This window comes from Rhinatrema bivittatum, chromosome 7 (assembly GCF_901001135.1).
Source record: "Rhinatrema bivittatum chromosome 7, aRhiBiv1.1, whole genome shotgun sequence".
Lineage (NCBI taxonomy): Eukaryota > Metazoa > Chordata > Amphibia > Gymnophiona > Rhinatrematidae > Rhinatrema > Rhinatrema bivittatum.
In genome coordinates this window covers 252967540-252982367 of record NC_042621.1, presented here as the reverse complement: position 1 = coordinate 252982367, position 14828 = coordinate 252967540, and the positions used below count along the sequence as shown (strand labels likewise).

The 14828-nt window shown below is 40.4% G+C and overlaps 1 protein-coding gene across 1 annotated transcript in view; it reads right to left on the bottom strand.

Moving 5' to 3' along the window:
- ADAM12 (ADAM metallopeptidase domain 12) overlaps nt 1–14828 on the bottom strand; it is a 968421-nt gene that overhangs the window by 696378 nt on the left and 257215 nt on the right. The window contains exon 3 of the mRNA XM_029610036.1: nt 2748–2821. Coding sequence (XP_029465896.1) covers nt 2748–2821 — 74 coding nt within the window. The remainder of the gene's footprint in view (nt 1–2747; nt 2822–14828) is intronic.

Sequence of the window (14828 nt, the reverse complement as noted above, 5' to 3'; positions counted from 1 at the left end):
CAAGGAGCCTACGTATTTAATAATGTGCAAGAGTCCTGTGCCCGTAACCAGTCAATATAAGGACACCAGACCTTATTAAAGTCCACGATCCTATCTTGATGTAATGCCGTTAGTTGATATAACCGATAAGAGTGTAAGCGATGCTGAATAGCCGCCAAGGTCGGGGCCCGCTCCTGTTTCCAATGAAGGGCTATTTCTGAAATATATCTTTTAACGGACCTCTTCACTCGGTTCTTTTTGTCAAGCTTGGAAACAATGAAAATCTTAGACTCTTGAAGGTAATCTTCTGGTACATCTCATCATTTAATGCTTTAATACTTCAATTTATTAAACTCAGCCTTCGCTTCTCGTGGACTCCATATCCTGATGTCATAGCTCCAAAAGAGGCTTTTGGGTGTTTTTTGTCCCTGCAGTGATTATCATTTATCTGTGTTCTGAGGTGACAACCATTTAAAAATATTATGAGCTGTTTTTGTCACCCATTTTTTATGAGAGCTTTGGATAATATGATTGAATTTTTACTAAATTACTATATATATATATATATTTGTTCATAACTAACATGTTTTTTTCACTAATAAGGAGACATTTATCATTAGTGATCCTTTTCTTTTTCTTTTGTCTTTTTATGTTCTATATTTGTGTTTCCCAACCCTCTCCTGGAGGCACACCTATCCAGTTGGATTTTTAGGATTGCCACAGAGAATATGAGATGATTTGCATACAATTGGTGTCCAAAGTATGCAAATATAATTCATGCATATTCATTGTGGCAATCCTAAAAACCCAACTGGATTGGTAAACATTGATAGATATATATATATATATATATATATATATATATATATAATAAAACCTTTGCATGAGTTTGCTGCAAGTACATATATTCAATATATGCTCAATTACTCAAGGATGAGTTATAATTTTTATTTATAATACATGGAAGCAAATAGTGTTGTTTCAGTCAGACTATGTGATTTGTTTGTTAATATTTCCTAGCCATCTTATTTACTAAAGACCAAAGATTTTCTGCATTAAACTAGTTACACTGTACAGTGGTGCAGATTTGGGTTGCTATAGCTGGTTTATTTAATTATATTTTAACATGCCTGGAAATCATTTCTAAACTGCTTTAAGAAGAACTAATCTGCATTTATTGCCATAATGCTTAACACCTACTAGATAATGAAATGCTAGGAATTATCACAATGCCACGTCTTAAGAAAGACTGAAAAACATTATCATCATACATATCACCACATCCATAAATTACTTCCTGTGTTAATTAAATCTTTGTTATAAGCAGCTTTCTTTCCCTGAGTTCTGCTGTAGTATGGTTCGTGATCTGAAAGAAACCCAGTAAGCTGCATGATGATGTATTTTCTAAGTTGCTTGCACTGTATTTAATGTATCTGGCCTAATTGCAGCCCACCATGTTATACCGGATACTGACAGATGGTATGTCTCAAGCTGGACTGCTCCTTCTTCAGCTTGGATCTACAAAACAGAGCCATGGGCATTCTATGCATGTCTCTCTTATCTAATCAATGTAGGGTGCCAAAGTCCATTAGACACTCTCTTGAATAAAGAAACAATGATGATATTATTGGGGTCCATTTTCAGCTGCCATAACTTTATCCAGCTAATTACCGGGGTATATTCAGCGCCGCGGTTGCGCAGCTGAATACACCCAGCTATCTTAAAGATAGCCAGGTAAGTTTATCCAACTATCTTTAGGACAGGTCTGTGGCCCAACAAGAATTAGATGGGTAACTTATCCAGCTAACACCCCTTCTCCCCAGAATACTGCCCACTTATCCAATTTAGCTGGATAAGCAGCTGAATAAGCCAGTTTTGCCATTTAGACTGATAACTTATCCGTCTAAATGGCCTTTGAATATTGACGTCAGAGGTATTAATTCCCACAGAAGTGGTTAGAATTGTAGACAAATGGGAAATTGTCTATCACTGCATTTGTATGACAGAATTTGAACTACTTTTCCAGATGATTACGTTTTCAGAAAGCTAATTTAAAAATGTACTTTAATACAACAATTTAAATTCCATCTTTTCCATAAAAGGCAGATTACAGCCAATTTAAAATCATACAGGTGAATTTTCAAAATCAGAATATAAGATTGTTAAATAAATAAAATAAATAAATACTGGAGTTGCACTAGGGAAAGGACTCAGCATCATTGCACAACAAGAGATGAAAGACATATCCCATACCACTCAGCAGACATAGAATATTCATATTCTGGTGTTATCTCAGGTGGCCATAAGTTCAGCAAGGGGGGATAGAAAATAGGGGGGGAACCCCGGGTAATGTGAATGAAGGCTCATGGTGCCATAGCCCCAAAGGAGGTCAGTTCCATTTGAAATGAAAGTCCAAACGAGCAAGAAGAAACTACCAGGCCAAAAAACAAAAAAATCACAAAAAGGAAGAATAGTTCAGAATTGCAAACATTATTTATGGCAGCATTTCCCAGCCCTTTCCTGGAGGCACACCTATCCAGTTGAGTTTTCAGGACTGCCTCAATGAATATTCCTGACATAGGTTGGCATACCCTGGATCTTCAATTTATGCAAATCTATCTCATGCATATTCAATAGGTAAATCCTGAAAACCCAGCTGGTTAGCTGTGCCTCCAGGAGAGGGTTAGGAAATGCCTTATGCGTTATTTTAAAGTTTTGAGTCCATCTACCACACAAAGTGCAAGGAATAAGGAGGCTGTTCTGCTTACTCATTTCTTTCCAGACTGATGATCAGTTGCTCTCCTTCAGCTTGTATTAGGAACTTCAAGACTGCTGGATGACTCTAAAAGAGAAAGCAAAAAAAGTTTTATGCAATGCTCTCCTACTGTTAGATAACTCTTGGAGACCAAAGAATATATAAAAATGATTACTGAGATTCTTGTAATGCATTTGAGTATCAAAGTATTAACTTAATATGCCGTCCATATTACCTTAAGGATAACTGACAAATGTTTTGTATTAAAATTGCAATATTCAGGGCAGGCATGGGTTGGGGTTTGGTCATCATTTTCAAATAACCCATGTAGTAGGAAGCTATCAGCACATTTTCAGCATGGGCACTTTACAGAGGCATTGCTAGGTACACAAAAGATCCAGCCCATAAGCCTCCCCCTCGGCAAGATTTTGATAATTAAAAGAACTCAGCTTAGCTATCACAACCAGCAGCTTCCCCCTCCGCCTGAGAAAAATCCCGTAAAAATACATAGTTGGACATTGCACTTTTAAATATTAAATTTCAAGAGGGCAATTTGATAAAAGCCCACAGGCTTTACTAAATATTTTGAAAGCATACCTATATGCAAACATTTGCTTTGAAAATCCTGGGGTAATTGGCCAAGTATGCACACAAGTTACCTCAAATAAAGTTATTTTAATTCCGCCACCTAGAATGCTTCTTTCCCACCTGATTCCTACCAACTTCCTTCCATGCAGAGGCAGAACACCGCCATTCATAAAGCAGAAGGTACTGCAGCAAGCATTCTGCACCATTGCTGCAAGTTGCTGGGCAAGCATGTCAGTGGCATAAATAGCTGGAAGAGCCTTCTATGCAACAAAGAAACCCAGGCCAATTTCAACCATCCAGTAAAGCTACCAGTAAAATCATATATCATAAGATCATTTCTTCTATATGGGAGTGGTATGGAGTCTATACAGAATGGGATAGAACCAGGCCCGGATTCTGGCATAGGTAGTATTGGAAACTTCCTCTAGTGTCAACTTTGATAGGTGCCAGAGTGTCACCATAATGCCGGCTGCTGTCCTCTTCTTCAGCCAGGCCCGCAACAATAACCTGATCAAATGTCAGCGCGGAGCCCAGGGACGGCGCACATGATCAAAGGCCCTGCAGCAGCCCATCTCCTTCTTTCACACTGGCTTCGTGTTATCGGAGGAATCCATACGAGAGATGGAGCAGCTGCAGAGCTGTGAACCAAGTGCTTGCTTCAGACCTTGTGCTAGAAATAACGAGGTTAGTAATTAGAGGGAGGTTCCATTCATATGCAGCCCCTCCCTTTGAGGGTGCTGGAATGGCCATCCTCCTGAACAGGTTTTATAAGCAACTCTCTACTGAGAGTCTGTGGGCAGTGCTTTTTAGGGATGTGCATTCGTTTTTCACGAATTAGACAATGTCAACAATATTGTCCAATTCGTCATGGTTGAGTAGCACCAATACATGAAGTGTTTTTTGCCGAAATTTTGGCAAAATTCGTATTTCGTGTTAGTGTGCACTGAGTTATTGCGCACTATGGGGCAGATTTTCAAAGGGGTACACGCGTAAGATATGCGCGTAACCCCCAAAAAGCTGCCCCTTCCACCCCCTGCGTGCACCAAACTTATGTTGCATAGGCTCGGCGGCGCGCACAAGCCCCAGGACACGCGTAAGTCCCGGGGCTTTCCTGGGGGGGGCGTGTCGGGGGCGTGTCATGGCGGCACATCATTGGGGGTGTTCCGGGGCGGGGCCGTGGGCGTGGTTCTGGCCTGAGGCATTTCGGGGGCATGGCCGAGGCCTCCGAAACTGCTCCCGGGCCGGGGAATCGCGTGCCGGCAGCCAGCCGGTGTGCGCGAGTTACACCTTCATCGGGCAGGCGTAACTTTTATAATATAGATGGGGGGGTGGGTTAGGTAGGGGAAGGGAGGGGAGGGTAGGGGGCGCCGCAAAGAAAGTTCCCTCCGAGGCTGCTCTGATTTCAGAGCGGTCTCGGAGGGAACGGAGGCAGGCTGCGCAGCTCGGCACGCACAGGCTACCAATTTTGCACAGCCTTGCGCACGCTGACCCTGAATTTTAAAAGATACACGCGACTACGCACGTATCTATTAAAATCCAGCATACTCTTGTTTGCGCCAGGTGCGAGAACAAAAGTACGCTTGCGCGTACTTTTTTAAAATCTGCCCCTCTGTGTGCTGTAAGTTCTATTAGGGTGCAGTAACTAACCAGTTACTGTGCACTAATGGGCCTTAATGCACATGAACATCTAGCTAGTGCGCACTCTTTCGTTCAGTGTACTGTGCACTAATGCGGAGATAGTGCACACCAACTGGTTGTTAGTGCGCAGTAAGGCCCATTAGTGCGCACTAACGCACTATGTCAAAAATTGCCAAAAAAAAAAGAACCAAGGGAAACCGAAATTTTTCACAGAGCGCCCAATCCAAAGCCCAACCCGATATGTTTAAACAAAGCACATCTCTAGTGCTTTTAGATTTTGGAGAGTTAGGTGGCAGTGCGGAGCATTGTTTTTCATTGCATTTTCAGGCCTACTTAGAGGATCCATGTAAACCCTGCCTGGAGATCTTTAGCAAGGTCATGACATGGTCTACTAACTGGCTAGTTGTGGCCTTCCTATGAGTTATTTTTTCAGGTTTTTTGCATTTTTATGGTAGGAGCCTTGCGAGACCCTCGGGTTTCTCCTAGCATTGGGATATGGGGAACCCTGTGTTTGGGGTACTCTAGGTAGGGAAGACCCTCCATACTCTCAATGAGGAAGGAGATACAGTGGTAACCTGCAGGAGAGAAGGACTCTGGTGATATCTTTGGTTGAAGGGAAAAGGACTTTGGTTGTAAGATCCAGGAGGAAGTGTTTTGGCTGCCCCTTCCTTCCTGCCATAGAACATAGAGAGCTGCCTATTCCATAGAGGATCCCTCCCCTCATGGGATCCATGAGACAGAAAGAGAGAAAGAAATTTCACTTAACTGTAAGAACCTTTGAGACCATTGTGGACCCCAAAAAGCGTCTTCACCCCTGGGGAAAGAGAGGATTTGGACCTCCTGTGTATGGACTGTTACCCAGTTTTTACCAGTATTAAAGAGGTTTTGCTGGGTAAATGTAACATCAGGACTTGCTAGAGACATAAAGTTCCTGGATATAATAAATTATTGCTTCATGGAGCAATTGGTTCAGGAACCAACAAGAGAGGGAGCTATTTTAGATTTAATTCTTAGTGGAATGCAAGATTTGGTGAGAGAGGTAATGGTGGTGGGGCCACTTGGCAACAGTGATCATAACATGATCAAATTTAAAATAATAACTAGAAGGGGGACAATAAGTAAATCTGCAGCTCTAACACTAAACTTTCAAAAGGGAAACTTTGATAAAATGAGGAAAATAGTTAGAAAAAAACTGAAAGGTGCAGCTGCAAAAGTTAAAAGTGTTCAACAGGCGTGGACATTGTTTAAAAATACAATCCTAGAGGCGCAGTCCATATGTATTCCACACATTAAGAAAGGTGGAAGGAAGGCAAAACGATTACCGTCATGGATAAAAGATGAGGTGAAAGAGGCTATTTTAGCCAAAAAAATATGCTTCAAAAATTGGAAGAAGGATCCATCTGAAGAAAACAGGATAAAACATAAGCATTGTCAAGTTAAGTGTAAAACATTGATAAGACAGGCGAAAAGAGAATTTGAAATGAAGTTGGCCATAGAGGCAAAAACTCATAATAAAAACGTTTTAAAATATATCCGAAGCAAAAAACCTGTGAGGGAGTTGGTTGGACCATTAGGTGACCGAGGGGTTAAAGGGGCTCTTAGGGAAGATAAGGCCATTGCAGAAAGACTAAATTAATTCTTTGCTTCCGTGTTTACTAATGAGGATGTTGGGGAGATACCAGTTCCAGAGATGGTTTTCAGGGGTGATGAGTCAGACGAACTGAACACAATCACTGTGAACCTGGAAGATGTAATAGGCCAGATTGACAAACTAAAGAGTAGCAAATCACCTGGACCAGATGGTATGCATCCTAGGGTACTGAAGGAACTAAAAAATGAAATTTCTGATCTATTAGTTTAAAATTTGTAACCTATCATTAAAATCATCCATTGTACCTGAAGACTGGCCAATGTAACCCCGATATTTAAAAAAGGCTCCAGGGGCGATCCAGATAACTATAGACTAGTGAGCCTGACTTTAGTGCTGGGAAAAATAGTGGAAACTATTCTCAAGATCAAAATTGTAGAGCATATAGAAAGACATGGTTTAATGGAACACAGTCAACATAGATTTACCCAAGGGAAGTCTTGCCTAACAAATCTGCTTCATTTGTTTGAAGGGGTTAATAAACATGTGGATAAAGGTGAACCAGTAGATGTAGTATATGTGGATTTTCAGAAGGCGTTTGACAAAGTCCCTCATGAGAAGCTTCGAAGAAAACTAAAAAGTCATGGGATAGGAGGTGATGTCCTCTCGTGGATTACAAACTGGTTAAAAGACACGAAACAGAGAGTAGGATTAAATGGTCAATTTTCTCAGTGGAAAAGGGTAAACAGTGGAGTGCCTCAGGGATCTGTACTTGGACCAGTACTTTTCAATATATATATATAAATGATCTGGAAAGAATACGATGAGTGAGGTTATCAAATTTGCGGATGATGCAAAATTATTCAGAGTAGTTATTGTTGCTATGTTACGTTAAATTGTGAACCGAGGTGATGTTTCTAACGTGCCCCGGTATATAAAAAATCTTTAAATAAATAAATAGTTAAATCACAAGCGGATTGTGATACATTACAGGCGGACCTTGCAAGACTGGAAGATTGGGCATCCAAATGGCAGATGAAATTTAATATGGACAAGTGCAAGGTGTTGCATATAGGGAAAAATAACCCTTGCTGTACTAGTTACACGATGTTTGGTTCCATATTAGGAGCTACCATCCAGGAAAAAGATCTAGGCATCATAATGGATAATATTTTAAAATCATCTGCTCAGTGTGCTGTAGCAGTCAAAAAAGCAAACAGAAAGTTAGGAATTATTAGGAAGGGAATGTTTAATAAAACGGAAAATGTCATAATGCCTCTATATCGCTCCATGGTGAAACTGCACCTTGAATACTGTGTACAATTCTGGTCACCGCATCTCAAAAAAGATATAGTTGCGATGGAAAAGGTACAGAGAAGGGCAACCAAAATGATACAGGGGATGGAACAGCTCCCCTATGAGGAAAGGCTGAAGAGGTTAGGGCTGTTCACTTTGGAGAAGAGATGGCTGAGAGGGGATATGATAGATTTCTTTAAGATCATGAGAGGTCTTGAACTAGCAGATGTGAATCGGTTATTTACACTTTCGAATAATAGAAGGACTAGGGGGCATTCCATGAAGTTAGCAAGTAGCACATTTAAGACTAATCGGAGAAAATTCTTTTTCACTCAATGCACAATAAAGCTCTGGAATTTGTTGACAGAGGATGTGGTTTGTGTAGTTAGTGTAGCTGGGTTCAAAAAAGGTTTGGATAAGTTCTTGGAGGAGATGTCCATTAACAGCTATTAATCAAGTTTACTTAGGGAATGGTCTCTGCTATTAATCGTATCAGTAGCATGGGATCTTCTTAGTGTTTGGGTAATTGCCTGGTTCTTGTGGCCTGGTTTGGCATCTATTGGAAACAGGATGCTTGGCTTGATGGACCCTTGGTCTGACCCAGCATGGCAATTTCTTATTTTCTTATGTCCTAACAAGGGATACCTGGGCCCCTTGAGGAACCTCACTTAGCCAAGCCCTGGAAGATGAGTGTTTCTCCATGCCCTGGTATGTGAGACACCTGTACAAATAGAGTGAGAAACTGTAATTTACAAGTGCATCTGTGCTGCTCTAAACTGAGCTTATTGTGCCATTTTTCACCTGGATTACCCATCAGTAAAGACTTTAATTTGGATTCATAATCTGTGGCTCCAGTGTATTTTTTTGACATTAACAGCATACAGTGGGGAAAATATCCCTCTTCCAGGTTAAAGAAAGAAAGATAGAGTCACCCCTTGCACTCTTGAAAGGAGTTTCCTTCCCCCCACCAGCAATGAATCCAGACCCTGGGGAAAAGAGACATTAAAGAACTAACCAGGAGTCATTCCAGCCTCCAAAGAGACAGTAAATATTTTTTATGGCCCCATCAGTGGTCAGCTGCCACTGAGCCACCCGAAGATGGAGTTACAGTTTTATCTAGCTAACTAGTCTAATCGCACAGTGGCTGAATATGAACTAACTTACCATATTATGGGGTGAATTATCAGATTTATGTGGGCTTGTATGTGTGTATGTAGCTTCAGTGTGGATGAAGTGAATTTTCAGAAGGACACACGTACATGTGTACTTTTGTGGTGTGAAAAAATGTATGCTCGGAGAAAGAGAACTTTTTGAGGATATTGTGGGAGCATTTGGGGTGGAATCAGAAATTGCACACATACATATATAATTGGAGTGGTGGAAATGAAATCTGACTTTTCATTTACGCACAGCAGTGGTACAACTGCATCATGTACCCAAAAAGAAAATAAAGAAATGGCAGCAAGGCTTTAGTGCATTCTCAGATATAATTGAGAGAAGGTGAAACGTTTCTTAGCATGGGCTGAAAACTGACTTTGCTATACTTCCCAGCTAAGGACAAACAAGAGAAGGACTGATATCCTGAAGGCAATCAAGTATGTATGGCTTATAACTGGGAGGTATCCTTAGCTAGAATAGTTGAGATAGGGCAAGCAGGCAAACAAGTTGGAAAGATTATCCTACTGTTTACGTGCCATGAAATACATACATGCAATGAATGGCGACATCCTGTTACATCCTTTGTTATATGCTGCAAACATAATACTGACTGCAATTCCCACAATGTGATATATCTCATATAATGACCTTGTAACAAAATTTACATAGGGCATACATCACGTCTAATCAGGATACGTCTCATTAAACATAGCAGCCACCTAGGGACCCTAATAGCCCATTGGTTATCATTTGGCCATGCCTCTGTTGACCTCTACTGGACTATTCTTGAACATATTCCTCTTTCACCATGGGGAGGCAGTGTCAAGACCCTTCTCAATAGATGAGAAAATTATTGGATATTTTTATCTAAATCTGTTGCACCCTTTGGCCTAAATAATCAGATTGAATGGTACACTGTTTAAACATTTTTAATACAGTTCCTGTAATGTATTTTGTTGGCCCGATACATGATCAGTTTTACATAAGAACATAAGAAATTGCCATACTGGGTCAGACCAAGGGTCTATCAAGCCCAGCATCCTGTTTCCAACTGTGGCCAAATCAGGCTACAAGAACCTGGCAAGTGCCCAAATACTAAGAAGATCCCAGGCTATTGACGCCAGTAATAGCAGAGGCCATTCCCTAAGTTATCTTGATTAATAGCACTTAATTGACTTCTCCAAGAATTTATCCAAACCTTTTTTAAACCCAGTTACTAACTGCACTAACCACATCCTGTGGCAAATTCCAGAGCTTAATTGTGTGTTGAGTGAAAAAGAATATTCTCCAATTAGTTTTAAATGTGCTACTTTCTAACTTTATGAGATGCCCCCTATTATCCTAAAGTGTAAATAACTAATTCCAATCTACTTGTTCTATACCTCTCATGATTTTAAAGACCTCTATCATATCCCCGCTCAGCTGTCTCTTCTCCAAGCTGAACAGCCCTAATCTCTTTAGCCTTTCCTCCTAGGGGAGCTGTTCCAACCCCTTTAATATTTTCCCCCTTTATCATTTTGGTCACCCTTCTCTGTATCATCTCCAGTGCAATTATATCTTTTTTGAGATGTGGTGACCAGAACTGTACACAGTACTCAAGGTGTGGTCTGACCGAGGAGCAATGCAGAGGCATCATGACATTTTCCGTTATATTCACCATTTCCTTCCTAATAAATTCCTAATATTCTGTTTGCTTTTTTGACTGCTGCAGCACACTGAGCTGACGATTTCAGTGTATTATCCACTATGATGCCTAGATCTATTTTCCTGGGTGTTAGCTCCTAATATGGTACCTAACATCGTGTAACTACTGCATGGGTTATTTTCCCCTATATGCAACACCTTGCATTTGTCCACATCAAATTTCATCTGCCATTTGGATGCCCAATCTTCCAGTCTCGCAAGGTCCTCCTGCAATTCATCACAATCTGCTTGTGATTTAACTACGCTGAATAATTTTGTATCATCTGCAAATTTGATAACCTCACTCATCATATTCCTTTCCAGATCATTTTAAAATATATTGAAAAGCACCAGTCCAAGTATAGATCCCTGAGGCACTCCACTGTTTACCCTTTTCCACTGAGAAAATTGACCATTTAATCCTACTCTCTGTTTTCTGTCCTTTAATTAGTCTATAGTCCACGAAAGGACATTGCCTCCTATCCCATGACTTTTTAGTTTTCTTAGAAGCCCGTGGCAGGAACATAGCCACGGCACACTTAGATGACATCAGCTGCTTCAGTCCCTATAAGGGCCCTTCTCTCTGCCAATGCTGTCTCAGCAATGGGCTGATTACCCTCCAGGTAGGGTGAGTTGATGCATTCATCTCTTCAGCCTTGCCCAACCTTGCCTTCAGCCTGCCTTCGTCTCCTCAACCCTACCCAGCCTTGACTTCACCTCTCCTCCTTGCTCAGTCTCCTGCTATCTCTCTCTCGGATGGACCTCTGATATTTGATTCTAGCCTGGACTCTCGATATCCTTATTTGCTGCCTTCCACTGACCTCATTCTGGACTCTCTATACCCTTGTCTGTCGCCCACCACTGACCTTAGCCCATACTCTTGATATCCCTGCTTACTGCTCACCTTTAACCTCAGTCAGACCCCAGATCTCCTTGTCACCTATGCACAAGAAACTGTCACCTAAGACCTACTGGCCAATGGAACCTAAAGGCTCAACCTGAGGGGGAAGAGGTTAGTACAGGCGAAGCTCCAGCCTCTGTCTCTACACTGGCCGGCTCTGCTAGTTACCGGTAAGGACCTACAGGGCCTCCCCTGCAGGTTGTGTGAACATCACCCCAACACAAGCGTCCTCAATCCTAACACTCAGTTTTGATACATCTGTTGTTCTTGCAAACATCCAGTTTGGAGTGTGTAAGCATTTTGTATTTCAGATTATTTGTGCTATCCTTGTCTCGTTATAAAAGTAGTACTTTGGTGAGATGTTAACTGTTTTTAATTACATCTGACAGGTGCCAGATTCAAGCATCACTTTTTGAGAAATGCATTCACATGAGAGATTACATCTATATATATTTCCCCTGAAGAAGAATGCTCATTTCTAAACACTGCAGTGTCGGGTTTTATTACATCATATATACATAATACCTCATGAATTAATTGGCTGTTGAAGATCCTGGACAATTAACACCATGGAGATAAGTACCTGAGCACAGAGATTTATGTGATATGAACATTTGAAATGATGTACATTACAGTTTAATTGCAAAGAAAATATGCTTGAAAATATAATTGTTTGAACGTTAGCCTAAGCACCCGATGTTCATGACCTATGATTATAATTTATAGGTGCACAATAGGATGTGAGACATAAGGTGATTCCTTAGCACTGCTTCCATCTTGCTATGAAGATTATCTAATACAAATTTGCTGCTTTTGTTTGATATTTTCTGACACTGTTACTTTGGTTAATTGGATGAGATCTTTTTTGTATACTTTTGATTTTCTCACTCCGATGGTTTATTTTTACTAGTAATAAAATACATCTTTACACATCAAAGATCTGTCCATGTTCTGACCAAATTTGTTCTAATGATTAATAATGCAGATGCATGGGTTTGTTTCTCTAGTTTTTCAATAGTGGTATTAAAATATTACATTGAAATGAACTTTATATTACAGCAACAATTAGAGGGATAGCCAGGTTAGTATAACAAAAATGACATGAGGTGGGTGGCACCTTATAGACTAACCTATAGTTATTTAGATTAACTATATACTTCTATGCAGATAAATAAATGTTTCAGCCTACAGTCCTGGCATTCACTGAACACTTGGGAGTAATTTGGTTACAATGAATATTAAGAAACAATCTTGATTACCTCTTTTGTATTAATGTATTAGTTACTATGCCCAGAGGACATATATACTATAGAGCTCAGAAGATAAAAAAGAATTGAATATAGTAATGTACATGAGAGGGAGTATATAGGACACTTCATCAGAATACCTTAAAGGACCAGCCTCAGATATCTGGCCCAGTCCTCCTTAAGACCCAAGCCAGCAAGGGATTCTGGGCCCAGGGAGGATCCATGCAGTTTAGCATAAGAAGGTAGGGCCCAGAAGGGTGCAGGCGGCCCTAGTGAGAAGAAAGGAAGTCAGCCTATGCCAGAACTACATACCTTTGAATGTTTTGTTAACCAAAGGGACTGCTGAGATAAGTGGCCTGTGTGCTGCATTTTTGTTTGCCTGTAAATACGCTATCTTTCTGTATGGACCAAGCCGGATTTTGGCCTTTTTTTGTACCTCTGGCTATTTCCAACCCATTGCTGCTCCTGAGAGACCACAGTATAATATAGCAAAAAAGATATTTTAGCATATTGTTGCTTACATATCTTTCATATTTGGGCTCACAGAGTATAATATATATACCAGGGAGACAAATTTGGTGACTTATCATTTCTTTGAAGAGTTATTTCACCCCTGGAGATTTCATATATTGACTGTATACTAAAATAAACATTTTTTTTTTGGTCCAGCAGCTTCTACTGATTCTTTTGGCTTCCAACTCAATCAGAACCAGGTCCTACTAGGGAAATAGTACCATGAGCCTTTATTAGAACATAAGCGCAAAAGAATTGCTAGGATAGTCAGACAAAGGTCGATCGAGCCCAGCACCATGTGTTCGACAGTGGCCACTGGCCAATCCAGGTTGCAAGTCCCCGACAGATCCCATAAAGTAGATCTAATTCCTATTACTTACTCCCAGGGATCTTACTTTAGTCTATCTCGCTAATAGATAGATTTTTCCTCAAGGAACTTGTCCAAACCTCTTTTAAAACCCTACTATGCTAGTCACCTTGATCATATCCTCCAGCAACAGATTCCACAGCTTGATAGTGTATTGAATGAAAAAAGTATTTTCTAAGATCTGTTTTGAATCTGCTGGTTATTAGTTTCATGGCGTGTACCCTTGTTTTAGTATTATTTAAAATGGTAAATAGCCATCTTTTATTTACCTGTCCAATCCCACTCATTATTTTATAAACTTCTATCTCATCCCTGCTCAGCCGTCTCTTTTCCAAGCTGAAGAGCCCTAGCCTGCATAACTTCTCATCATAGGAAAGATGTTCCATCGCCTTTATCATTTTTGTCACCCTCTGTACCTTTTCTAGTTCTGCTATATCTTTCCTGAGATGGGACAACCAGAAATGCACACAGTACTCAAGGTTCAGTCACACCATGGTTCCTATACAGAGGCAATATGATATTTTCCATTTTATTCAGATCAATCCTAACATTCTATTTGCTATTTTGACTACTGCCATACACCAAGCAGAGGATTTCCATGTATTGTACACAAGGGCTTTTTCCTGGGTAATGACTTTCAATCCAGAACCCAGCATCATGTACCTAAGAACATAAGAACATGCCATATTGGGCCAGACTAAAGGTCCATCAAGCCCAGCATCCTGTTTTCAACAGTGGCCAATCCAGGCCATAAGAACCTGGCAAGTACCCAAAAACTAAGTCTATTCCATGCTACTGTTGCTAGTAATAGCAGTGTCTATTTTCTAAGTCAACTTAATTAATAGCAGGTAATGGACTTCTTCTCCAAGAACTTATCCAATCCTTTTTTAAACACAGCTACACTAACTGTACTAACCACATCCTCTGGCAACAAATTCCAGAGTTTAATTGTTCGTTGAGTGAAAAAGAACTTTCTCCGATTAGTTTTAAATGTGTCACATGCTAACTTCATGGAGTGCCCCCTAGTCTTTCTATTATGTGAAAGAGTAAATAAGTGATTCACATTAACCCATTCTAGACTTCTCATGATGTTAAACACCTCTATCATATCACCC